At 43.4% G+C, this 26181-nt stretch overlaps 1 protein-coding gene across 1 annotated transcript in view; it reads left to right on the forward strand.

Moving 5' to 3' along the window:
* LOC135557743 (DENN domain-containing protein 2B-like) overlaps window positions 1-26181 on the forward strand; it is an 80809-nt gene that overhangs the window by 53862 nt on the left and 766 nt on the right. The window contains 15 exon segments of the mRNA XM_064991314.1: window positions 539-657; window positions 1153-1371; window positions 1801-1897; window positions 2076-2120; window positions 3075-3259; window positions 5472-5581; window positions 5990-6059; window positions 7353-7430; window positions 8867-9007; window positions 9169-9317; window positions 19352-19529; window positions 22950-22991; window positions 23118-23229; window positions 23670-23909; window positions 25639-25725. Of these exon segments, the coding sequence (XP_064847386.1) occupies window positions 539-657; window positions 1153-1371; window positions 1801-1897; window positions 2076-2120; window positions 3075-3259; window positions 5472-5581; window positions 5990-6059; window positions 7353-7430; window positions 8867-9007; window positions 9169-9317; window positions 19352-19529; window positions 22950-22991; window positions 23118-23229; window positions 23670-23909; window positions 25639-25725 (1872 nt within the window).

Raw genomic sequence — 26181 nt, forward strand, 5'->3', positions numbered from 1 at the left:
TGCATACTCCGGCCATGACTCACCACTAGCAGCCCAGCAGACAGCCTGCATACTCCGGCGATGACTCACCACTAGCAGCCCAGCAGACAGCCTGCATACTCCGGCCATGACTCACCACTAGCAGCCCAGCAGACAGCCTGCATACTCCGGCCATGACTCACCACTAGCAGCCCAGTGTCCGGGAGTCTCGGCACAGTGCAGTCGGTCAGGGGCCAGCGGGGCCTCCGGGGCCCTGGGTCAACAGTAATTGTTTAAAGAGACAGTACATTTGGGCATTGTAGCAGCCAGCTGAGAGTGACATTTAACCTGGCCCCTGCATGACTTATTTGATCTGAGCTACACCACGGGGAGCCTCTCTCCTGCCCCCCAACTCCCTCTCCTGCCCCCCGTCATCTCACACAGACTCTGGCCTGAAGCCCCTCTGGCTTTGTCTTGTCTAGTCAAATACCTTCCTTCTCCCTGAACCTTAACATATCCTTCTGAACAGCTGCTGCTGTTATCTTAGACCTTAATCTGTTTTCTAAATGTCGTCACACAGAGAAGGAGAACCCGTACGAGGACGTGGACCCGAAGAGGAGGAGTTTGGGTCGGAAGAACCGCTTGGTACCGGAAAGCAGCCGGACCTGGACCTCCCAGAAACTCAACTCACCTCCTCAGGTAACCCAGCTAGCTAGCAGAACTGAGGTATTTTCCAACGGTAGAATTCTCCCTCAGACTGGAGTTAGAGCTCTGAAACCTGGACAGGATCCTCCAATAATCTTATTTCACAGCTAGATTTCTCATTATTTGCGCTACAGAAGCCTTTTGATGTGTTGAAACCTGGTGGAGTTCCAGTAAAATACTGTCAGTCTGCCTGGAAATGTAGGTTTGGCTCTGCTGCTTTAATATGGATGGGCACTGTCTCGTCGTAGGAAAGATGATTTAGAATTTCCTTGTGTTCAAGAGGGAATGAGGTCACTGCGGTGAGGAAAATATCTTGTATTATTGGGTACGGTTACTTATTGTCATGACAAAAACCTCAGTCAATCCCAGACCAAACCAGGATCCATTGCTTCATCCTATGGGGCCTGATCAGAAATTGTGCACTATAAAGGGAATAGGTTGCCATTTGGGACACAGCCTCAGTATTGTCCTCTCTCTCCCCCTCCACAGCTGCCCTCTAAGCCCAGTAGCCAGTCCCTGTGCCTCTCTGGTCCCACAGACAAGAAGAGTCACCGGGCATCCCGCCTGTCCAAGCGACACAGCCATGATGACATGCTGCTGCTGCCGCCTCAGCTGGGGGTCTCTCCCTCCCCTTGCTGCCTGCTGGATGAAAGCCTGAGCAGCGCCAGCGACACCCTGGCCTCCCGTAGGCACCGGAGGATCCCCAAGGTACAATATAAAACACTCCAGGCTGTAGGAATGAACCTGTTCTCTCCATGATGATCTCCTCAAGGACTATTCTATTCTTGCAAGCCATGTACCTACGGGGCCAAGCATCTACCTGGAAGGCAAAATGAAGATGGATTTACTATAGACTATACAAATGTCATTCTTTTGAATAATTCCTAAATGCACTGTGACGGAAACTCTTTGCTGATTCTGTTCATACTCTGTTTTAAACACAAGCCATATCCCAGGGATATTTCTGGACATGCAGAGAGAGAGAGCACTGAGAAGGAGTTTATGTCTGTCTATCTCATCCTCCTCCCACACACTAAATGGAGCCAACTTTGAAAAGCTTCACCACAAGAGACCAGATAGTCCTCTACTGTAGGTTGTACACACACTGAGCTTCCCCTTTCCTGTCACTGTTTACAGATGGTCCAGAGAATCAACTCCATTTACTCTACCAAGAGAGGAAAGAAGAGGCTGAAGAAGCTGTCCTTGTCTAATATTGAGACCGCATCTCTGAGAGGTACATAGGGGCTCCTCCCTTCCTTCTCTCCATCCACTGTCTGGATCAGGGAGTAAATATTTGTCTCCCCCACCCACATAGTGTCCCAGTTATCTCATCTCTATGGCATAAACATACAGTTGTAGAGTTGACCCCTGACCCTAAACAAACCTTTTTTCTCTCTCCGATCTGTTTACAGATGACAACAGCGAGAGTGAGAGCGATTCTGATGACAGGTTCAAAGGTGAGAGGTCACAGAATGCAGTTGAAGCTCAGTCCCTGGAGAACAATGGTGCACTTGGTCTATAGCTGTCTGCTTCTGCACAGACAGAGGATTTGTCTCACTCACAGCAGATACAACAAGCGCACATGTCTCTGTTAGTTTTGACAAGTCAGTGTTTGGAACAAGACATCGATCAAGTGACTTGTGACCAAAGGGACCACAGAAATGTAACTGAAAGGCAAAATGAAGATGTAATGGATGTGCTATAGACTACACAACTGTCATTCTTTTGAATAAATACTAAATGCACTGTGTCCGAACTCGTGGCTGATTCTGTTCATACTCTGTTTTAAACACAAGCCACCTGTGATGACAGTTATGGTGAACTATAAGGTTTGTACTTCTCTCTAATCTGTGTTTAGGTTGTTATGTGTTGGACTGTGTGAGGATAAACATGTGTGAGTATAGAGGTTTAATCAGTGTGTTGAAACCCAGCTAACGTTTTAAATCCGGTTAAGTTTTGGTTCCCAGAATGTTTTTGGTAGGTTAGAGATAACAATCATTTAACCTCCCATTTGTTTGGTTTTCAAAGCATTTTGTGATTTTTTTGTTGTTGTTGATCATCCCAGGAACCGCCTGGCAACTTCAGGGGGAAGTTCCTTGAATGTTTGGTTTCCTTTTACATCGTAACATGGTTTTGGAAACATCATGCTTGACTAAATATGTTCCAATAATGTTTGGAGAACATTCTCTTGTTATGTTCTCTCTCAACCTAAGGGGAATCCAATGGTAACATTTCATTAGTTATGGGAATGTGTCTTGTTAGCTGGGAAGAGAATGTTGTACTGTAAGCTATTTGTCAGACTGCATGGTTTGTAGTGCTTTATTAGCTGTGAGTGCTGTCAGTTGTGTGTAGTACACAGTGTTTGGGAACTGAAGGTTGAACTGTCCATATCCCTCTCTCTTCTCTCCCAGCCCACACCCAGAGGCTTCTGAAGCTGCAGTCAATGCTGAGGAGGGCCCCTAGCTACCGCACACTGGAGCTGCAGCTGATTGAGTGGCAGGAGAGGGAGCTGTTTGAGTACTTTGTGGTGGTGTCCCTCAAGAAAAAGCCCACCAAGAACTCCTTCTCTCCCGAAGTCACCTACCAGTTCCCCAAGGTAAGGGACCAACCAAACTGTATTCTGGCCCCTCGGGCCCCTTGGTCATGGGTCAGACAGCACTGTCAAGGCCCTTAAGTTAGAGAAAGGATTTAAACGGGAAGGGGTCCTGGTAGATAACTGTTTCTTCTGAGACATTACTCACTGAACCTACAGATGTATGTATGCTGAGAGCTGTGATATACGGAGGTCGGAGACCCTTACCAATGTTGTTTGCATGTTGAAATAGAATTGAAAATGGCTTATTTTCATACAGAAAAATATTGATTTCGGCAGTCAAAAACGTCAGTGCACATACAGTTCAGCACATACAGTTCAGCACATACAGTTCAGCACATACAGTTCAGCACATACAGTTCCTTCAGAAAGTATTCGAACCTCTTGACTTATTCCACATTTTGTTCTGTTACAGCCTGAATTCATAATCATTTCTTTTAAATGCCTTTGGCAGCGATTACAGTGTCTTTCTGGGTAAGTCTACTAAGAGCTTTGCACACCTGGATTGTGCAATATTTGCATATTATTCTTCAAGCTCTGTCAAATTGGTTATTGATAATTTCTAGCCATTTTCATGTATTGCCATAGATTTTCAATACAATTTAAGTCAAAACTGTAACTACGCCACTCAGGAACATTCAGTGTTGTCTTGGTAAGCAACTCCAGTGTATATTTGGCCTTGTGTTTTAGGTTATTGTCCTGCTGAAAGGTGAATTCGCCTCCCAGTATCTGTTGGAAAGCAGACTGAACCAGGTTTTCCTCTAGGATTTTACCTGGGCTTAGTTCTATTTAATTTCTTTTTATTTAAAAAACCCTTTGTAGTCCTTGCCGATGATAACTATACCCATAACATGATGCAACCACCATGCTTGAAAATATGAAGAGTGGTACTCAGTGATGTGTTGTGTTGGATTTGCCTCAAACATAACACTTTGTATTCAGGACATGAAGTTAATTTCTTTGTCACATTTTTTGCAGTTTTTCTTTTGTGCCTTATTCTAAAACATGCATTCTGTTTGTAATATTTTTATTCTGTAAAGGCTTCCTTATTTTCATTCTGTCATTTAGGTTAGTATTTAGGAGTAACTACAATGTTGTTGATTCTCCTATCACAGCCATTAAACTCTGTAACTGTTTTAAAGTCACCATTGGCCTCATGGCGAAATCCCAGAGTCGTTTCCTTCCTCTCCGGCAACTGAGTTGGAAGGACTGTAGTGACTGGGTGTATTGATACACCAATTAATAACTTCACCATGCACAAAGGGATGTTTAATGTCTGTTTATTTGTTTTTACCCATCTACCAATTGGTGCCCTTCTTTACGAGGCATTGGAAAACATCCCTGGTTTTGTGGTTGAATCTGTGTTGTTTGTGGTTGAATCTGTGTTTGAAATTCACTGTTCGACTGAAGGACCTTACAGATAATTGTATGTGTGTGGGTACAGAGATGAGGAAGTCATTCAAAAATCATGTTAAACACTATTTTTGTCCATGCAACCTTATGTGAGTTGTTAAGCACATGTTTACTCATTAACTTGTTTAGGCTTGCCATAATGAAGGGGTTGAATATTTATTGACTCAAGATATTTCAGCTTTTAATTTAAAATGTATTTGTAAACATTTCTGAAAATATAATTTTACTTTGACATTATGAGGTATTGTGTATAGGCCAGTGACACAAAATCTCAATGTAATCCATTTTAAATTCAGGCTGTAACACAATAAAATGGGGAAAAAGTCAAGGGGTGTGAATACTTACTGAAGGCACTGTAGATACAGATATTGCTGAAGAGTAGGGCCATGGCCGTAACATACGGGCTGAGGGAGTTTTCAGAGTTTATTGACTGTAAGTGGTGTAACCAGGAAACGGTTTCTATGGTAGTTAAGTGTTTACTTACTCAAAGATCTCTTTTTAAGTTATTTAAGATTTGGTTCAGTGATAGAATCCCCTGGGAGATATCATTATGTTGGTTCTCTGCCAGAGAAAAGCCTGACCCAATGACGTCGTGGGGGAGAGGGGGTAGAGAGGGGGGTTGGGGGTGATAAGGGGAGGAGGTGCTAACCCTGTGTGGGAGAATGCTTAGGCTGTTCATTTATTCTTACTGTAGGGGATGTTTTTGGGCACCCTGTAAAGAGGACAGACTTAGTAGACTGTAAGCGTCTGGGTCTGTTTCTGACTGAGACATTTCCTGCTCCATTCTCGTCCCGTCTCACAGCTAGAGAGGCCCACCAAGCTGATGAGGGAGGCAGAGCAGAGACTCAAAGCCATCCCCCAGTTCTGCTTTCCAGATGCCAAGGACTGGACCCCAGTGTCTGAATACAGCAGGTACAGTACAGATTCCTGTATAACCCCACTGCATCACAGAGGAAAGCTCACCACCACAAGGGGGCCTATTAATCCCATTCCTTGCCTGAACCAGATGGGTACTAATCAGTTGTGATGCACAAGTCTTCCATATATAGATTAAGGTTAAAAAATGAACAAATCGATAATATGATTAGATGTGTAAATATCAACAAGTAAAATTAGGAAGAAAACAAAGATGTAATGCCATTATCTTCATGAAATCCTGTTAGACTCTTACTCTTACTCCTGCTCCTGACAACGTGGGTCCCTTCTCTCTCCTCCACAAAGACTGTGCTACTTCACCAACCCTAAAGTGTGAATCACTGTTCAATCTCTCTGTGTGTGTGTCTGTGTGTCTGTGTGTGTGTGTGTGTTTTTTCGGTACAGTGAGACCTTCTCGTTCATGTTGACTGGAGAGGATGGCAGCAGGAGGTTTGGGTACTGCAGGCGTCTGCTGGTAAGCAAGCCCTCCATTAATTCACTGGTCTCTGTTCTGTTCACACGTGTGAATAGGAGAGAAAGTAAATAAAGTGAATTTTAATGTCCGTATGTAACAAAGTTTGGTTGTTTTTGCCTTTCAAAACGATCGGGATGAATCCTAGTAAAACTGGACTCATTCTGTTTCATGAGAGTTTCTCAGGGGAAGAATGACGAAAAACAAACCATGAAATGTCTAGGTTTGTCATTGTAGAGCACAACCCGCCAGTAAGGGTTTCTAGTCATTTGATGTTTTATGATGAGCCCACATTTGGCTTAAGTTCAGAAAGTATGGCTGTGTGGGATTTTGTGCTTGCTGTGATTTGTTTTTAACGTCACTGTTAAGCCCAATAATGTGTACATTCACAAAGTGTGTATGTTTTGTAGGGTTTGTCAGTGTGTTTTAGTAGACTACTGTATTTGTGTGTCACGTAGACCGAGATGGGGGCCATTCTTAAACTCAGTTCTGACTGTTACTTTACTGTATTGAGCTCAGTAGTTGCTGACATTAAGTAGCTGTAGATCAGACGACTCCTGATGCTGTGAGAGAGGTGAGTTTTCCCCTCTCCGGTAACCCAGCTCCTTCTTTCCCTGGTGGAGTTGGCATGAACAACACATTCCTAAGGACTTTAACCAAGTACCACATGCTTGATTTAATCATCCATTTGGAGAAAGCAGAGGAGAAAATTGCATACCTAATATGGACAAGTGGATTTCGGGATTTCTTTATATGTATGCACGTGTTAATTTGTGTGCGTGTGTGTGCATGTGTGTGCATGTGTGCACGTGTGCACATGCGTATGTGTGTGTGTTTTAGATGGATAGATCCAGGAGGCCTGGTTGGCTCCAGAGTAGACTGGTCTGTGATTGTTTAGTGTGGAGGGTAGAGGTGATCATTAACTGTGTAGAGACTGCAGCACCTGTGTTTAGTTTACAACGAGAAGCCTCAGTCTCTCCAGATTAAAGACGTCCACCTCCAGCCTCTGAAAGACCAGATTTATAAATATTTCTTCAACCACAGCCGATTGTGAACTAACCTGGTACTTTATCTAAATAAAAGCAAGTACATCACATAGCTTTGGTCAAATTAAGCTGTTGGCTTTATAATGTTTGTGTGTATGGTAGTGTTTCAGTATATTCTCATTGATGTTGCATTATAAACCTAACCAAGTATCTTATCTTAGTATCTATTGCCACATTACTATCTGTGTTACCTTATAAGCCTCTCTTCCCCAGGGACTGACGAGACTCTTAATTTGTGCCCTTGTTCCAGCCGAGTGGGAAAGGGCCTCGCCTTCCTGAGGTGTACTGCGTCATCAGCCGACTGGGCTGTTTCCACCTGTTCTCCAAGGTGAGTTCATGCTTACACACAAACACACACACACGCACCCTAGTGTAGCCGTCGTCGCGGTTACCTGTCTCTGAGCCGAGGCCAGTGTTCCCAGGAGTGAACTAGTTGAGGCTGTGCCAGCATTTCCACTCTAAGGCATCCTGTCCAGCATAAACCTTATTTTCAGCTTTTTCCTCTCTCTGATTTCCCAGTTAAATTGTTTCCTTCACCTGTTCCTGAGTTGAGCTAACATGAAACAGTTCATTGTGTTTAAGTACTCCACGCCTTATCTGCCTCCTCATGAATCCTCTATGAACAGTGTATTTGAAGTGAATAAGGCCTGTGTTAAGGGAAACAATTAAGAGGTAGTAGACATATCTAATGAATGAAAATAACTTTTTATTACTGTGTCGTGAGTACTAAATTGTGCCAAAAAACTGTCAGTGAGTTTCATTTCATATTCATTTAAGGCCAAAAGGATGCATAAATACAACAGATAGTTTCTGTCTTGTGACAGCACAGGCACCTCAACAGTGAGGGGTTGAACATCCCTCATACAGGTGGCGGGTGTAGGTTTCAGAAGGCACCATTTTGAGGGCTTGAGACCTGTGTAGGTGAGAGAGGAAATGTTTTCCAAGGAGTATGAAATGCTTTTCTAGTTAAGGCGAGAAAGATGGGAGTGTTTGATTTCACCGGGAACAGAGGGTGTGTGGGGAGTGGAGGGGATATCATATGACCCTGAATGTGAGTGTGTCTCTCTCCAACAAACTTTCCAGACAGGAGTAGACAGGTCTGACACAGACAGACACATGGGCATATTGGGTGGGATTTTCCTTTACTATTTTCCATATATATCAGACAGCCACAAAATAAATACATACTGTATTTGTCAAAAGGGGCAAAAATAGCCTGGTTCCAGACAATAGCAGGAGCTTTCCTTCAGACAGCAACACACTACCATTTCCATTCCATCAACACTGCCCATACTGACTGAATGTAGTTGGTCTTGGTCTATCACTAGAATTTCAATCTACATCCCGAGTGAAACATTATTCCCTATTTAATGCACTACGTCTGACCACGGTCCATAAGGCACTATATAGGGAATTTGTGACTTTCTGTTTGAAATATTGAGTGTTGTGTCTGCAGTGGGGTCTAACTCTCAACCCCCTGTCCTGTGCTGTGTGGTCTAACTCTCAACCCCCTGTCCTGTGCTGTGTGGTCTAACTCTCAACCCTCTGTCCTGTGCTGTGTGATCTAACTCTCAACCTCCTGTCCTGTGCTGTGTGATCTAACTCTCAACCCCCTGTCCTGTGCTGTGTGGTCTAACTCTCAACCTCCTGTCCTGTGCTGTGTGGTCTAACTCTCAACCCCTTGTCCTGTGTGGTCTAACTCTCAACCCCCTGTCCTGTGCTGTGTGGTCTAGCTCTCAACCTCCTGTCCTGTGCTGTGTGTAGATCCTGGATGAGGTGGAGAGGCGGAGGGGGATCTCTGCAGCCCTGGTCTACCCCTTCATGAGGAGTCTGATGGAGTCACCCTTCCCAGCGCCAGGGAAGACCATCAAAGTCAAGACCTTCCTGCCTGGAACAGGGAATGAGGTTGGAGACACATCAGCCCTTGGTTGCTAAGGTTCCATCAAAGAAGGATGATGCATGAAGATAATGTGATGTATGCTTAACTGAGCATGACCTGTGACCTCTGTGAATGTATGACTGGTTGTGACCAAAGTTGTGACCCCAGGTGGTGTTCTTCTCCCCAGGTCATTGAGCTGAGGCGGCCCATGGACTCCAGACTGGAGCATGTAGACTTTGACAGTCTCTTCAGCTGCCTGAGCGTGCGTCAGGTGGTGCAGGTCTTCGCCTCCCTGCTGCTGGAGCGCAGAGTCATCTTTGTGGCTGATAAACTCAGGTGAGCATCAAGACTCTTATAGTTGGTAACCCTTCTAGTAATAAGTAAAGATGGAGAGAGAACTGAATCACCTACTCATGGGAAGCTGTCCCTGACTAATGGTCATGCCCTGTTAGAGGCAGGTGGGGGTTGTTGAAACTTGTAGTTGTTAGATGATGGTTACTTGTGCCAAGTGAAATGCTCAATAATACCTTTAGTGGCAGTGTTTTGATAAGGTAGTTCCGAAACGCTAAGGGCTGTTGTCATTGTTAGATAATGATTGAAACTACAGTATTTACAGAGGAATCTGATACGTAGAGCTCTCAACGCCTGCTCATATTGTAGTGTAAGGTTATCGCCTGACAAAGATCTTAACCCTCCAACATTAGGCTATAAATAGTAAAAATAGTTCCTAGAATACTTCATCCTTGTCACACATGGTGGCTAGGAGTGAGATCAATTGCTGTCTAGGATTACGGTGTATGTAAGCAATAATATCCCTTCTCAGTTATCACTGAAGTTCACGGTCTTTTTCTGCAGTGAATCCACCTACCCCATTACAATAACATCTGCCTTACATGAGAGGGATTTTATCTCAAGCTCTTGTACATTTCCCTTTTCTGTTTACGTTCACACAGAGGCCTGACTGTTTTTCTCAGACCCACATTGCTGAGCTCAGGGATCCACTATCTGTATCTTTCTGGACATGTGGCTATACAGTACAGACTGACTATGATACCGTCATCATAACACTGTTTCACATGTCTTGGTGCATTTCCTCTCACAGAGATGACATATCCTGAACTATAATGAAGGACTAACTTCGAAGAGAGAATCTACTTGTATAACAGTTCCAATAGTGGGGATTGCCCTGCCACTCTGTCAGTGCACTCTGGCTCACCCTAACTGTTGATGGCAGATTTAATTCCTCAGTCGAGCTGCTTACCATTCACCCAATCTGCACAGCAAATAGCAGCCTTTTACTGTGGGTTTGTCAGTTGGTGCTGAACTGGTTTAGCATGCGGGGACAGGGTTAGAGCTGTTAAATGAATCGGTGTAGCCATCTCAGACCGCACCTACCACTATGGAGTAATGAAACTCTCCCGGCATGGACTCACAACTGATGTGGTTCCAGAAATGGGTCATCTCTCTGCCGGAGGCCACTGTCCAACCACGGCAGGCAGGGTGGGGTGGGGCCGATAACATGGAGCGAGGGGTCTCCAAGGAGCCAGAGTCCTACCAGGCAGGCACAGCAATCTGCCCCTGGCTATAGGACAGCACTCTGGGCTGAGGGGCTCTGTTAGAGGGGGGCGGTTTGTGTTGAACGGTAATCTACATATCAGAGGACAGTTTAAACAAACATCAGTGGGGGCAGTGACTGTGAGGGGAAGGAATGTACTTCCTGTGTGCAGCGACTCTCCCCTCTGATCTATGGCTTCACTGTCACTGTGTGACTGATGGCGCCATGTTCCCTCCCTGGTCCCTGCCTGGCCTGTTTACGACAGCCCTCTCTCTACCCAGGGGGACTCAGAGAAAGATGTTTCTGTCCTCACTCTGCCGTTTGAGACAACGACTCCCGGGTACATGTCAGTTTGCAATATCACCCAAAGATTGTTAATCAGTCACCCATTTCTAAGGAATCTTGTGAACAGCAGCAAGGACTTGAGAGCTGTATCGAATAGTCTGTGTCTGAGGTACTGTTAGTGAACAACACTGAAAATCAGTACCATGAGTCTTGACAGACTACAGTCCCACAGACTACAGTCCCACAGACTACAGTACTACAGACTACAGTACTACAGACTACAGCCCTGCTCAATGTTAGAACTTCATTGAAAACCATATACTATTACTTCATAAAACCTGCTTTGTATCAACACAATGACATACTTCACCATTCAGGTCTTATTCAGGTTCTTAATAAAGGCAAAACAATACGTTTTCATTGTGGATTAGCGTCACAAACCAACCAGTCCTTTCTGTGTGTGTCTAACTGGACTTAGTCTCCAGGGCTCACACCCAGAACCACAACAGATGGAGCTCTAGCTGCCAGAGTGCCCCAGAATACGGACCAGACCCCCTGTGTCTCAGTTCCCATTGAAAACAGGATTCAAGGAGCCACTCTGGGCGTCATTGGGCCGTGTTGGGGAGAAGGGAGAGACCCTCCACTGACTTCCCTGGTAAAAGGGTCTGGTCCCGCGGGAGACCGAGAACACAATCCAATCCCAGAAATCCCTTCCATCACAACATGATGTATGTCTGGGTGTAATGTATATCTAATCGGAGAAGGATCTGAGGGAGGGAAAACCCCAAACAGGCCATGTTAGGGAATGTGTCTCCACTGGGTTGTACTGTTGTAATATTTTATATAGAAGTATTCTTTTTTAAACCAGGTGGTTCGAGCCCTGAATTCTGATTGGCTGAATGCTGGGGTATATCAGACTGTATACTATGGGTATGACAAAAAAACAACTACTTACTGGTCTAATTCCGTAGGTAAACAGTTTATAATAGCAATAGGACACCTCGGAGGTTTGTGGTATATGGCCAATATACCACGGCTAAGGGCTGTATATCCAGGCACTCTGCATTGCATCGTGCATAAGAACAGCTCTTAGCCTTGGTGTATTGGCCATATACCACACCTCCTCTGGCCCAATTGCTTAAATATACACAAGACTATGTAATTAGCCTATTAACCGATAAGAGTCTAAGCCCTGTCCCACCCTGGGGGCAAGTCTCACCTTTTCACAGAGGGGTCGTATTAGTGTGCAGCACTAACTGTTCGGACGCTACAGACAGAAGATGGCAGATCGGCTGTACCAACTTCAGACGAGTCCCAAGATGCTTGTGGGGGTCATAGAGAAAACCGGAGAACACCATCATGTTCGTGAGAGTCTCATCTTTCCACGGAGGGGTTTGTAGCCCAAACCGTTCAGCTGATTTTGTGAGAAGACCAGATGTCTCATTTTAAGGATGTTTCATGGACTGAAACCCCCCCGCTCTAGCTCTGTCACCTTTTATTGCAGATGCTGAAGTGCAACATAGACGGATGCGGTGGATTGAGATGCATACAATGCAAAAAAACAGTGATCTCTAGATTAAACTTTTGTATGTTTTTTATTGTTAGTATTATGCTAATTTCATTTAGCTAATTAGACATAGACCTTAGGGTTTTTACATGTTTATCTGATTCCATTTGATATTATGGTCAAATCATGTGCAATCAAGTATTATGTGTTTTTATTTTATTTCATCTTTATTTCATCTTTATTTAACTAGGCAAGTCAATTAAGAACAAATTCTTATTTACAATGACGGCCTAGGAACAGTGGGTTAACTGCCTTGTTCAGGGGCAGAACAACAGATGTTAACATTGTCACCTCTGAGATTCAATCTTAGCCGACTAAGATCAAGAAATGGTCATGAGAAGTGAATATCTAAACATGTATGCTAATTATTTATTAATAAGACATTGCCTAAGGCTCGGCATTGCCTTGGGCCATTTGCCATGCGACGAGTAAATTAGGGCCGAGCCTATGGGGTTACATGGACTGTTGCATTAACCCTTTATTTGTACTGTAGGCTGTGTATGACTTGGTTAAGAGGTCACAACGGGTCGTTTGCCAAAAGCAAGCGTCTTTGTATGTATCAGAATGAGAACATGGAGGTTGTTTCCGATTACTGAAGTGCTTTAATAAGTCAATGTTTCTATTGTATTTGCTGAGCGGCCCACAGTAGAAGAGAGGGGATTGGGAGGAAGGTAGTGTGTGTATGAGTGGAAGAAAGATGGAGGGTAAGGGAGGGAGAAACAGGGAGAAAGAAAGAGCGGGGGTGCAGAGCGAGAGCAAAAGACCGCCTCTGAAAGCTTTTCTCATGGTCATGGTGAATTAATCAGGCTCTTGTTTTCTGAGAGGGAGAAGGAAGGCTGTTTTCTGTACCTCGTTTCCTCTTACACCGCTCCTTGTGACATCAGAAAACTTCAAACTAACACATGGTAGTCACCAGATGTATTGCATTTTTATTAGTTTAAAATCCTCCTTTCAAACCCCATTCATAATCTTCTTCTACCACCTGTTGAAATGACTGGGGTTTGCATTAGATTCAGGAAGAGCCCATTGATCCAGACTCCAGCAGCAGCAGCAGCAGTATAATATGGTGTGTGTCTGTAACCCCAGTCTGTTAAAGTGAGCCACTGTAGTGTACCACTCTAATCTGGGAACAAGCTGTACAGTTTATTTAGTCCCTTATTACTCCTGAACACTGTTGTATCACACTGAGCAATGCTGGCACCGCACCTAACAACCTACAACAACTTAACACTTTCCCCGTGTGTATTTCTAACGCCCAAAGGTGGAGTGGATGAACACAGTGGAAACATACTGTATCTAAAATATTTCTGTGAGACTGAAGAGGGAAACTCAGAAGATGGAAACCAGAGGCCAAGCATCTGACTTTCCCATAATTATTATTATTATTATTATTATATATACACACACACTGCAATGCTGCCCATGAGAAGCATTGGAATCAATAGGCTAGAATAAGACCATGAGTAGGGTTGCCCAAGAGAAGCCTGGTCTTACTGTTCAACAGCTTCCGCTACAACTGTTCATACCAGGGAGTCCAAGCCTAGGCCGTGATGGGGACTTGAGATCCTTATGGAGAGGAAGTGGGGAAAAGGCTATGTGAATAATAAACATTCTACTAGATGCACCAATGAGCAGTATGGACACTTTCATTCATCATTCTCACCATTGCTTAAATTTGAACTGGATCCTAATAACAGCGATCAAAGTTATAATTTTTTACACCCTTTTTCTCCCCATTTTCGTGGTATCCAATTGGTAGTTACAGTCTTGTCTCATCTCTGCAACTCCCATATGGACTCGGGAGAGGCGAAGGTCAAGAGCAATCCAACCAAGCCTCATTGCTTCTTGACACAAAGCCAGCCACATCAATGTGTCGGAGGGAACACCGCGCACCTGGCGATCGTGTCAGCGTGCACTGCGCCCGGCCCGCCACAGCAGTCGCTAGAGCGCCATGGGACAAGAACATCCCTGCCTGCCAGACCCTCCCCTAACCCGGACGACGCTGGGCCAATTGTGCACCGTCCCATGGGTCTCCCGGTCACGGCAGGCTGCGACATAGCCTGGACTCTAAACCAGAATCTCTAGTGGCACAGCTAGCACTGCGATGCAGTGCCTTAGACCATAGCGCCACTCAGTAGGCCCTAAAACAATCAAAGTTCATTTGAGGCCCCGCGTCATGTGAAAAAGTCAATTTTTTTCCCTGATATTCGAGTTGGTTTAGGTTTGCGCAATGTTGCAACCTATGTTTGAGACCAACCTGTGGCTGTGTGAGAAGCGCGCCTGTGTCTCTCACAGAACTGGAACGAGATTCACTTTCTATGATCTCTCTCCCTATCTGCTCTGATAGACATGAATGAGCCTGCAACGCTGATCTCTCCTGTGTTGCACTTCATCATTTATATCCTTATAGAATCATAGCCGTGCGAAGGGTTCTGGAGGAGCTGCATCGTCCCTGATACATTTAAATACATTTGCCAAAGTTATAGAGTTACTGCTGTCTGTTCAGAAAGAAATGAAATAATTCAGAATAGCCTAGTACACCATGAGAAAGCCTGTAATTTAGCCACAGAAGATCAGTAGCTTATTTTAACAAATTATCTAGCTATGGATTGTGTGTGACCAATTACAAGGCATAGCCTAAATCTGTCAGTGAACAGCATGCAGATAAAATAGGCAATATTTCAAATACAATCGTGGGAAAACATAGGGTGGAAAGCAAATGGCTCTTGCTGAAAAGAGAAGACTCTAATGTGTTTACTGTAGGCTACCAACATTTTTGATCAACTTCCAAATGTTTTTTACAAAGTAAAACAAGAGTGAGAGAGGCTTTCGGCACGAAACAGCTGTGATTGGGCTGCACATGATTGGGTGAGTCAGTGAAACTGGAAAGCATTTTTAGGACTATCATTTCCTTCTCATATTGTAGCCCACAATATGTGTGTCTCCACACACCTATGCCTAGACTATTGATGGATTTAAGACACGGTCGTTTTTATTGATCTCAGTGTGTCAGTGTCAAAGTATACTGTCATTTTGACCATTTGTACGGTATTAAAAAAAATTCTGCTAAAGTCTCCAGTCATGTAAAATGATGCAGAATTGCATGAAATGTGTTTATAAAAGGCAACAATTCTTCCCGGACCCTAGGTTACTAAAAATGTTCTCCATGTGTGCAACTTCTGTAAGTGCCTCTGCTCTACTTCTCTATGCCACTAAGCAAATGCAATGACATGTATGCAGTGCTTTATTAAAGGGGATTTTTCTCTCATGCGTTCTGGTACATCAGAGCTCCCCAGGTTATCCCCCTCTCGCCCTCACTTTTTTGGTCCGGCACCTCCCGATTTACAAATTAAGCACCGATTCTCACCCAGACAAATATGTATGTGCTTCAGTATGAGGAGCTGTTAGTCAACAGCTGTACTGATGCTCCTGCCAGGGCCTGTGGTTGTCCTGGGCTGAAATGGGCCCGTCTGGGATTGTGGACAGTGCTGCTGACACTGGGACTCTCCATCCTGCACCTGTGGGTCTGACAGAGTAAGCCTCTCTATCCTGAGAGTTTCCTGGGAATCTGCAAGGTCAGCCACAGACAGACCCAGGACAACCATTCCTGATCTGACATGCTTATGTAACCCCAAATGCAAAATATCACAAAGCAACTTAAGTGGACAGTTGTGCGGGTGCTGATATGGTTTTGTTATGACCTGGTCTGTAAAGGTCTGCCATTCCTTTCTGCTTTAGAGTGCGTCCCAAATAGAACCCCTTTCCCTATGTAGTACACTACTGCCCATATTTGCAAAGTTGTGCAATATACACTGCTCAACAAAATAAAGGAAACACTAAAATAACACATCCTAGATCTGAATGAATGAAATATTCTTATTAAATACTTTTTTCTTGACATAGTTGAATGTGCTGCCAACAAAATCACGCAAAAATTATCAATGGAAATCAAATTTATAAACCCATGGAGGTCTGGATTTGGAGTCACACTCAAAATTAAAGTGGAAAACCACACTATAGGCTGATCCAACTTTGATGTAATGTCCTTAAAACAAGTCAAAATGAGGCTCAGTAGTGTGTGTGGCCTCCACGTGCCTGTATGACCTCCCTACAACGCCTGGGCATGCTCCTGATGAGGTGGCGGATGGTCTCCTGAGGGATCTCCTCCCAGACCTGTGGTCACCACCTTCAGAACCACTCCTTTATTGGGGGTGTCTTGCAAATTGCCTATAATTTCCACCTGTTGTCTATTCCATTTGCACAACAGCATCTGACAGTTTGATTTCACAGAAGTGTGATTGACTTGGAGTTACATTGTGTTGTTTAAGTGTTCCCTTTATTTTTTTGAGCAGTGTATAAGGAATAGAGTGCCATTTGGCATGCACCCTTAGAGAGTTGACTGGCAGATGTGGGCAGAGAGGGTGTTTTTATTGCAAGTTCATCATTTCCCATGAGTGTTCCCTCAGGACTGAGTGTGTAAGTGATACCCATGGTATCAGTCCTCTCCTCTGCAGCGCTTGCTCTGTCTTGCCTGTGGCTGAGGTTCTGAGAGCTGTACTCCATCACTCCCTGGTGGAACATGTCAAACCCCGGAGACTGGATCTGTTCAAAAGGATCAGCTCCTTCTGCAAATAAAACTCAGACAGTGAAACTGAGACTGCTTTCTGCTCCATGTTATGATGGGTGAATAAGAAACCTGAACAGACCATGGGGCTGCAGTTGTTGAGCCATGTAGATACTGGTCTCGCTTTACAGTGTTCATTAACTATAATAACTTGCCATTTTACTCATAGATCTATTCACAGTAAACTGTACCAAAACAAGATAAAGGTTCTGTCAAGGAGAGGCTGTATGCACATCAATATTGACGTTGTGATAGAACGTGGACACTTACCTGTATATGTAGTGGGATTACTGTGTATTTGGTAGGATGTGCCCTCTGCTGTTGAAGAGAACAACTATAGACAACATTCCTTATTGACAGTGCATTCATCTTCAGTGGAGTGTTTGATCCCCACTGATTTAGAGTTGTGGTATCTGTGTGTTTCTGATGGGCCTCATGGTTTATTTCCCCTCTCTATCTGTGTGTACATGGACTGTATGGAGTGCAGGGGGACAGAGGGGAGGAGGGTCGGCCACTGTCAACAAACTTGGGACCGTGAGAAAGATGACATACTATTTGTGATTTTGTGTTAAGCCACAGCTGTCAAAATTCACCAGCGGTAAGGGTGCTGTTTTGGGTAATATCAAATGGATTCAAGATCTTGTTAAACTATTGTAACACACCCAACCCATCTGAGGGTGAGGGAGTGGACCTACTGTGTGTGTTGCCACAGTGGCAGTGCCTAGTGTAATCAGCCTGTCAGATGTTTATAGAGCAGGTCTTAGCTGAGGGCTGTGTAGTTAAGGGTGTTACAGTGTCAGTGGAAGAGGTGGAAACGTAACAGATTAAAGCTTTTGAATGGTTGCCATGGGTGAACCTGTCTGCTGCTCCCAGTGCTGTAAAGTACTTTAGTAAAAATACTTTAAAGTACTACTTAATAGTTTTTGGAGTTTTTGTACTTTTCTTTACTATTTATATTTTGGACAACTTTTACTTTTACTTCACTACATTCCTAAAGAAAATAATGTACTTTTTACTCCATACATTTTCCCTGACACCCAAAAGTACTCGTTACATTTTGAATGTTTACCAGGACAGGAAAATAGTCCAATTCACGCACTTCAAGAGAACATCCCTGGTCATCCCTACTGTCTCTGATCTGGTGAACTCACTGAACACATGCTTTGTTTATAAATTATGTGTTGGAGTGTGCCCCTGGCTATCTGTAAATTGAAAAAAAAAGCAAATGGTGCCTTCTGGTTTGCTTAATATAAGTCATTTTAAATTACTTATACTTTTGATACTTAATTACTTAAGTATATTTTAGAAATTACATTTATGAATGAATGCCGGCCAAGACCTCCCTAACCCGGACAACGCTGGGCCAATTGTGCGTCGCCCCACGGACCTTCCGGTCGCGGCCGGTTACGACAGAGCCTGGGTGCGAACCCAGGGTCTCTGGTGGCACAGCTGGTGCTGCAGTACAACACCCTTAACCACTGCGCCACCCGGGAGGCCCACTTGAGTCATTTTCTATTAAATTATCTTTCAAGTATGACATTTGGGTATTTTTCCCGCTACTGGCTGCTCCAATGTGAAGTATTGTACTTGAGCTCTCTCCTGGCAGCTGAGTGTCAGGTGGAGTGATTTCTTTCTGCTCTATCCTTTCCTTTCCTGTCATTTTCTTCTTTTCATCTGTTGTTGGAGAGAAAGATCAGCCTGTTGAGAATGGATTTCAGACTGTCCCTTAGACCAACTGGAGATAGGAACACGGTGTTAAGCCAGGGTACATAGCCACACTGGTTCGCCTCACATATACAAAAGTAATTGTTTCAAGGAAAAGAGGATCAGGTTGTTGTTTGGTTTGGACGTTGGAAAGACTGGTTAACTTATGACGTTAAGCAATACACTCTCATTCGGCTCTCTTCTTGATATTAGAGGCAGATAATGATGAACTTTAAATCTCAATAAGCTTTTATTTTGAATTTTATAGAGGAACATGAGAGTCCACATTTTTGTTGCATCTGTTTGTCATTCTTTGTCCGCTGCTGCTTGTTGTTTTAGGAGTATTCAGGGTTCACTTCAAAACACAATCCACCACTCCCTTTCAAAGGTCAGGATAAAGTGGGCAATCTGATGGAAAATCTGGCATCCCCATGTTTTCCCCTAACAATGTTCATATCTGGTTTTACTGATGGGCCCCCTGTAGTTCTGTGTTGTGAGTGATGTTGTCTGTCTCCCTCCCCGGTAGTACCCTGTCCAGCTGTATCTGATGTTGACTGTCCCCATAGAGATCTTAAAATGATTAGATATAGTGATTCTATATGTAATTCCATGGTTGTCTGTCTCCCTCTCTGCAGTACCCTATCCAGCTGTATGCACGCGGTGGTGGCTCTGCTCTATCCCTTCTCCTGGCAGCACACCTTCATCCCCGTTCTGCCTGCCTCCATGGTGGACATCGTCTGCTGCCCCACGCCCTTCCTGGTGGGGCTCCTGTCCAGCTCTCTGCCCAAACTCAAAGACCTGCCTGTGGAAGAGGTTGGTACTTCGTCTCTCTCTCTGGCTTTTCATCTTTGTCTCCCACTGTCTTGCTTTTCTTAGACCAGGTTTAATGTATTGGCTCTATTTCCTCCTCATTCTGCACCTCTGATTGTGTTAGCTTGAGGCTACAGATTAGAGGCTATTCCACTGTCACATTCCATCTCTCTGTTAGACACTGGGCTGGGGAGTGGCCTTCCTGTTACTGGTCAGCAGTATAACGCCCACAACAACCTACAGTATATTACACAGTCAATTACCCTGCTTGATTTCATTAAACATTTACCCAATGAGGAACATATATTTCTGGAGAGAATTGCATAGGTATGTTGATCCTCTTGGCTGATTGGTGCAGCCATGGGACAGATTCAGAAGCATCCGGATATACAGTAACTGGGACATCTCACGAGACATTTATCATGGTGCTCCTCCCAACCTCCCTCAGAGACCCAGGACCACCCCTGGGTCCAGGATGAAACCACACTCTCTGGATGACTGTCACAGGCTTCTTTGAAAGAATGCTGGACCTTCCAGTGATTCAGAGCATTTTTACCCTCAAACATTTTTTTAACGTCTATTCATTCAAGCACTACATACCAGAGAGAGTTCTAAATCAGTCTCATGTTAAATTCACAGTCACACATTGAGCAATAGCATTGTGTTTTCGAAAGGTCTCCTCAAACTTGAATTCACTCAGAGCGCTGTGTGTAATATGACCCGTATCCTCTGTTTTGCTGCCATGGACGCTGTAGGCTCCCAGTATTCAGTATTAGAATTCAAGCCATGAGCTTCCTAGTATTGAGGTGTCAGAGTCCACACACAGTGTGAGGCCTGCTATAGCTATAATTGCCTGTTCAGTGCTGTCCAGCAGTCTCACTGTGGTCAAAGCCTAACAGGACGTTGACCTGCAGCAGTTTTGTCACCAATTACAGAGGGAGGAGGGAAAGAAGACGTGTCTGTTTCTCTGCTCTCCCAGCTGGACTGTTCTGCTCTGTTCTGCAGCATTCTTGGAACAGAGCGCTGATTTGCCAAGGCACAGTGGAAAGAGGGAGGAATCACCAGAATCCATCCTCGTTAAAGTAGCAACAACTCCTCCAGCCTCAACGTACTGTAGTGTGGCTGACCCTGACCTAAAACCTCCAGTGAATGTGGCCTTGGCAGTTGGCAGCTGCTGCAGCCTGCAGGGCCCATGCCAGGGCAGCCTCAGCCCTCAGCTCTGGGGTCCTGGCCCCACTAGGGAGGGAGAGAGGGAGGTTCTGGCTCTCAATAAAAGCCTGGCAGGAGAAGCCATCCGGCTTCTTAAAGTCCAGCTCTCTGCTATTAACACAGTTAGTCCGAGTCAGCAGCATCTGCCCTCAGCCCATGGTGTGTGTGAAAAATACCATCTCACCCTGTCTGTCACACTTGACACAGGGCTTTTAATGGCCTGTCAACAGTATCTGTTGTCTGTTTACATCTGTCTTGTTGCTGATCGACTCAATTAAAATTCCCCAAGAATCCTTTGCTGCTTATAAAGATCTCATTTTAACACTGGTATAACACTTCCAACTTCTGGAAGAGCTCGTCTTTCGCTTGATGGAGAGTTTGATTTATTTGTCGAGGGCATTGGTATTTACTTTAAGCCACCAAATGCACATGGAAGAAGCCTGGATTTGATTGAAGATTCCTAAATGTGATCGACCAACTTGATTTGGTCTTATGTAGCAAAATTTTAAATGTTTTTTTTTTATATTGGATAAAAGTAGAGCCTCAGAGGTAGAAAATGGTATATCATCCACTGCAGTTTAGGAACAATGAGAAAGTAATTCTACTTTGAAAGTTGATAAACTTGTAACCCCATTTTTGAGAAATGTTTTGGTCCACCTAATGGAGAGCTCTCCTTTGTCTATACCCATTCAGCATTGTACATACCCTCTTAAGCCTTAGCCACACCCATCTCTTTAAGGATTCACATGTGAGGCCATGTGCTTAACAGAGCGACTAGTTTAGTAAACAACCAAAAATTCCATGACTAAAAGTGGTAACAGTACTAGCCTACACTAACAAAAAAACTCCAGGTAAAAATACACTTTATGTAGTCCTTGGCCTATTTCCTAACCTGACTTTGGTGCAGGTCATGTTGTTCTTCTGGTAAACAAACACATTCCCAGGATACAGAAGGTGTAAACAATACAGTGAAATGGTTACTTTCATAGTAGCAATATCAAAAACACAAAGTGTCTAGATAAATATATTTTATAATTATTAGATGACACACTTGTCTAAATTGATGGGTCATGTGAAGGAAATGCCTTAGCCTCACCCCATCCTCGTCTAGCTAAGTGGATGGGTCACTATTGTCTAGAAATACAATAGATGGCCGGAATCACCCCCAGACACACCTGGCTAACTTGATGGGTCATGTAATCATCTGGTGAAGTTTAGTCTTTTCTTTTCTAGACATGTAGCTAGCTAGCTAAACAATGAACCGGAAAAATCCCGACTCATACTACTACCAATACAAACATTGTCATAACTGTAGTATGAATCTGCAGGTAGCTCAAGTTAACCAACTTGGTTCAATGTTAGCAAGCTAACATTAGGCTATAACTAGTAATGCAAATGGCTTTGTGATTCAAATAATATTACGACACATATCATGCATGTAACGTTAGATAGCGAACCAGCAAGCTAACGCTCGCTAGCTAGTGAACAGTATGCTTTAACTTGCAATGAAACGACATTCTGACAATTTTAAATTTATAATATATGAACATGTAGCTAGACTCTTACCTGTATACATGGATGAATGCTTCATGGCAGACTGGAACCATTTATAACACTGTTTTGTTTGTAGGTACATCTTGTTTGGCTAGTATTGTATCAAGTCACTCCGGTTCACACTGACCGTGGCCTATGCAGAAAGTAGCCCATCACTTTTTCCAACTGATCTGTTGATAACGCCTGCTAAATTTAGGGCATCAATGTAGTTGAGAAAAGTTTGAAAACTTTTGCAGTTCTCAATGGCTAACCTTATATCTTTCAAAAACGATGCGGTAGAAAGGACTATCAACATCATACTGAACAGCTCAAGTTATAGACAGAAGCATGCTACACGTCAGACCAAACCAAACTCATCTCTCGGAATGTCCAGCCCATCAATTATCTCAGCCAATCATGGCTAGCAGGATGGTTCCTGTCTTTTTCCGTGGCTAAACCAACTCGGCTCATAATTTAACAATTTTATTCATATTTACAGATGGAATACAATAAGGCACATGAAAGTTCACATGTTCCAAAGGCATTTCTGCTAAAAATCGCATTTTGATAAACAATGAATGTTTATGTTCAAATGCCTCTCCTGTCAAGTAGTGACGTGCGACATACACCTAGTTTCCTGAAATGAGTCACAAATATGTGACTTGTTTGTTTCCTTTGCAGGCTTTGATGGTGGACTTGGGAACTGACCGCTTTCTCAGACAGGTTGGTCTCAATTCTCCAGTACCTCACCGTAAACAAAGACCAGAATGTTTATTGTAATATAATATGGACTGATCTTTTGATATTCTTGTTTATTGTCACTAATTAAATTGTTATGCGTGTGAATAGATGGATGATGAGGCCTCGCTGTTGCCACGGAAACTCCAGTCTGCTCTTGAGCTAGCTCTGGAGCAGAGGAATGACATCATCAATCAGGACTCTGACAGCGAGTCAGACGAAGGTGAACGAGGGACACATCGTCACTCTCTACTAAACCAGATGTTACGAGTGTGAATTAGGACAACAAAGCACTGGCCATGTTTCAACCTTGTGAACAAGAACATGTACAGCACATGTCTGGGAGCAATATACTGTCTGTGGAGTGATGAGAACTCCTGGAATGGGTGATTCACCTCACTGAATTGAAGGTTACTGGTGTTCAGAATGTAGTGTTTGTTTAATGTTACGTATGAATATACAATATCAGTTAAACATCAACTCTAAATAACTCTTCCAACAAATGTTATAGGCCCTACTTGATTCTCAAGCACAATTCTCAAGCATAAAATGAGTTCCACTGTAGTTTGTGTTGCTTCTTTCTAGATGTATTGAACATGTATTAAGTGTGTTTCAGTTTCAGCATCATAATACTAACCTATCCTGTTTCGTCTGTTTCTGTAGAGTGTAACTCCTTGAACAGCCTGGTGTCGGAGGCCTTCATCCGTTTCTTTCTGGAAACCATCGGCCACTACTCCCTGTTCCTCACCCAGAGCGAGCGAGGAGAACGCATTTTCCAGCGCGAGGCCTTCCGCAAGTCTGTGGCCTCCAAGAGCATCCGTCGCTTCCTGGGGGTCTTCATGGAGTCCCAAATGTTTGCTGGGTTCATCCAAGACCGGGAGCTGCGGAAATGCCGGGCCAAAGGTAGAGCAAACCTACAATGACACTGTCAGTCCACCCTACACAACAGTCTGTAATGGTATGCTCCTGTCTACTTGTTAAGAGATAATAACGTTAACTGTGTCCTGTCCTCCTAAAATTGATTAATTGTAGTTCATCATAACACAAATAATATGTCAACTGTAATGATTGGTAGAAATCCTCTTTAGAAGTAGGCTCTGTCACCCCTCACTTTTCCGCCAAAGTAGTCCAAAATCCCTAAAGGGATCTTCTCAAACCTGTGTTGGTACGGCCCTCTCGTTGACAATGGTTCTAGCTGGGTATTCAGTGCCATCTCCTGGCCACATAGTGAAGGGTATTTCCCCCCAAATCAAAACATGCTTTCTCTGATATACTGCACTGTAACATTACCCCACAATAGAGTGCCTTGCAGAAGTATTCATCCCCCTTGGTGTTTTTCCTATTTTGTGGCATTACAACCTGTATTTAAATAGATTTGATTCAGATTTCATGTAACGGACATACACAAAATAGTCCAAATTGGTGAAGTGAAATTAAAAGAATAACTTAAAAAATAAAAATCATTAAAAGTGATGTGTGCATATGTATTCACCCCCTTTGCTACGAAGCCCCTAAATAAGATCTGGCGAAACCAATTACCTTCAGAAGTCACATAATTAGTTACATAAAGTCCACCTGTGTGCAATCTAAGTGTCACATGATCTGTCACATGATCTGAGTATATATACACCTGTTCTGAAAAGCTCCAGAGTCAGCAGCACCATGAAGACCAAGGAGCTCTCCAAACAAGTCAGGGATAAAGTTGTGGAGAAGTACAGAGCAGGGTTGGGTTATAATTTTTTTTATCAGAAACTTTAAACATCCCACTGAGCATCATTAAATCCAATATTAAAAAATGGAAAGAATATGGCACCACAACAAACCTGCCAAGAGATGGCAGCTCACCAAAACTCATGGACCAGGCAAGGAGGGCATTAATCAGAGAGGCAACAAAGAGCCCAAAGATAACCCTGAAGGAGCTGCAAAGCTCCACAGCAGAGATTGGAGTATCTGTCCATAGGACCACTTTAAGATGTACATTCCACAGAGCTGGTCTTTATGAAAGAATGGACAGAAAAAAGCCTTTGCTTAAAGAAAAAATAAACAGATTTGGTGTTTGCCAAAAGGCATCTGAGACTCCCCAAACATATGGAAGAAGGTACTCTGGTCAGATGAGACTAAAATTTTGCTTTTTTGCCATCATGGAAAACGCTATGTCTGGGGCAAGCCCAACACCAAGTATTTGGTTCTAAATTAAGTATCAAAAGTATAAATCATTTGAAATTCCTTCTATTAAGAATTTTCTTATTTTTAAAATGTGTGGCTAGCCCTGGGCACACTCCAACACTCAGACATCATTTACAAAAGATTAATTTGTGTTTAGTGAGTCTGCCAGATCAGAGGCAGAAAGGATGACCATGTGTTGTCTTGATAAGTGTGTGAATTTGGTTATGTTCCTGTCCTGCTGCTACGCATTTAAAATGTAACAAGTACTTATGGATGTCAGGTAAAATGTATGGAGTAAAAAGTACTTTTTCTTTAGGAATGTAGTAAAGTAAATAGTCAAATGGAAATAGTAAAGTACAAATACCCCCAAAAACTTAAGTAGTACTGTAAAGTATTTTTACTTAAGTGCTTTACACCACTGGTAATTACGTCATGTTATTCTGCCATTTTGTTGTGTTTCTGTCAGGACTCTTTGAGCAGAGGGTGGAGCAGTACCTGGAAGAGCTACCAGACACAGAGCAGAGTGGAGTGAACAAGTTCCTCAAAGGGCTAGGTGAGTTCTCAAATAAAATAGAATCTGCACTTAACATATCTCCCCTCAACTGACCTTACCTGTCCACTTTAACGCTGGGACAAATTGTAACATGACTTAAAATGTAGGATGACACAAAGTTTTGTTCTAAAAGAAGTCTATTCACATTTGGCCATGATGTAGTAATGAGCACCATGTTGTCCAGGGTTCCCCAACTGGTGGAATTTGTAAGATGTTTTATTGTTGGACATAAAAGACTGTAAAAACACCAGCAAATCGGTTACAAGTGATTTTAATTTTGGAAATCTGTTCCAAAGGATTCCCATGCATTAGAAAGAGATGTGATCGTATACAAATGTAAGCAATGTTCAAAATTATCATGTTTTAGTCAAATATTATATATGTTTGGGATTTTTGCAGTCTACAAATGATTTGTAATTATGTTCCGGCCACCTAACAATCCGCTCAATAAAAAAT

Source organism: Oncorhynchus masou, chromosome 2, assembly GCF_036934945.1.
Source record: "Oncorhynchus masou masou isolate Uvic2021 chromosome 2, UVic_Omas_1.1, whole genome shotgun sequence".
Taxonomy (NCBI): domain Eukaryota; kingdom Metazoa; phylum Chordata; class Actinopteri; order Salmoniformes; family Salmonidae; genus Oncorhynchus; species Oncorhynchus masou.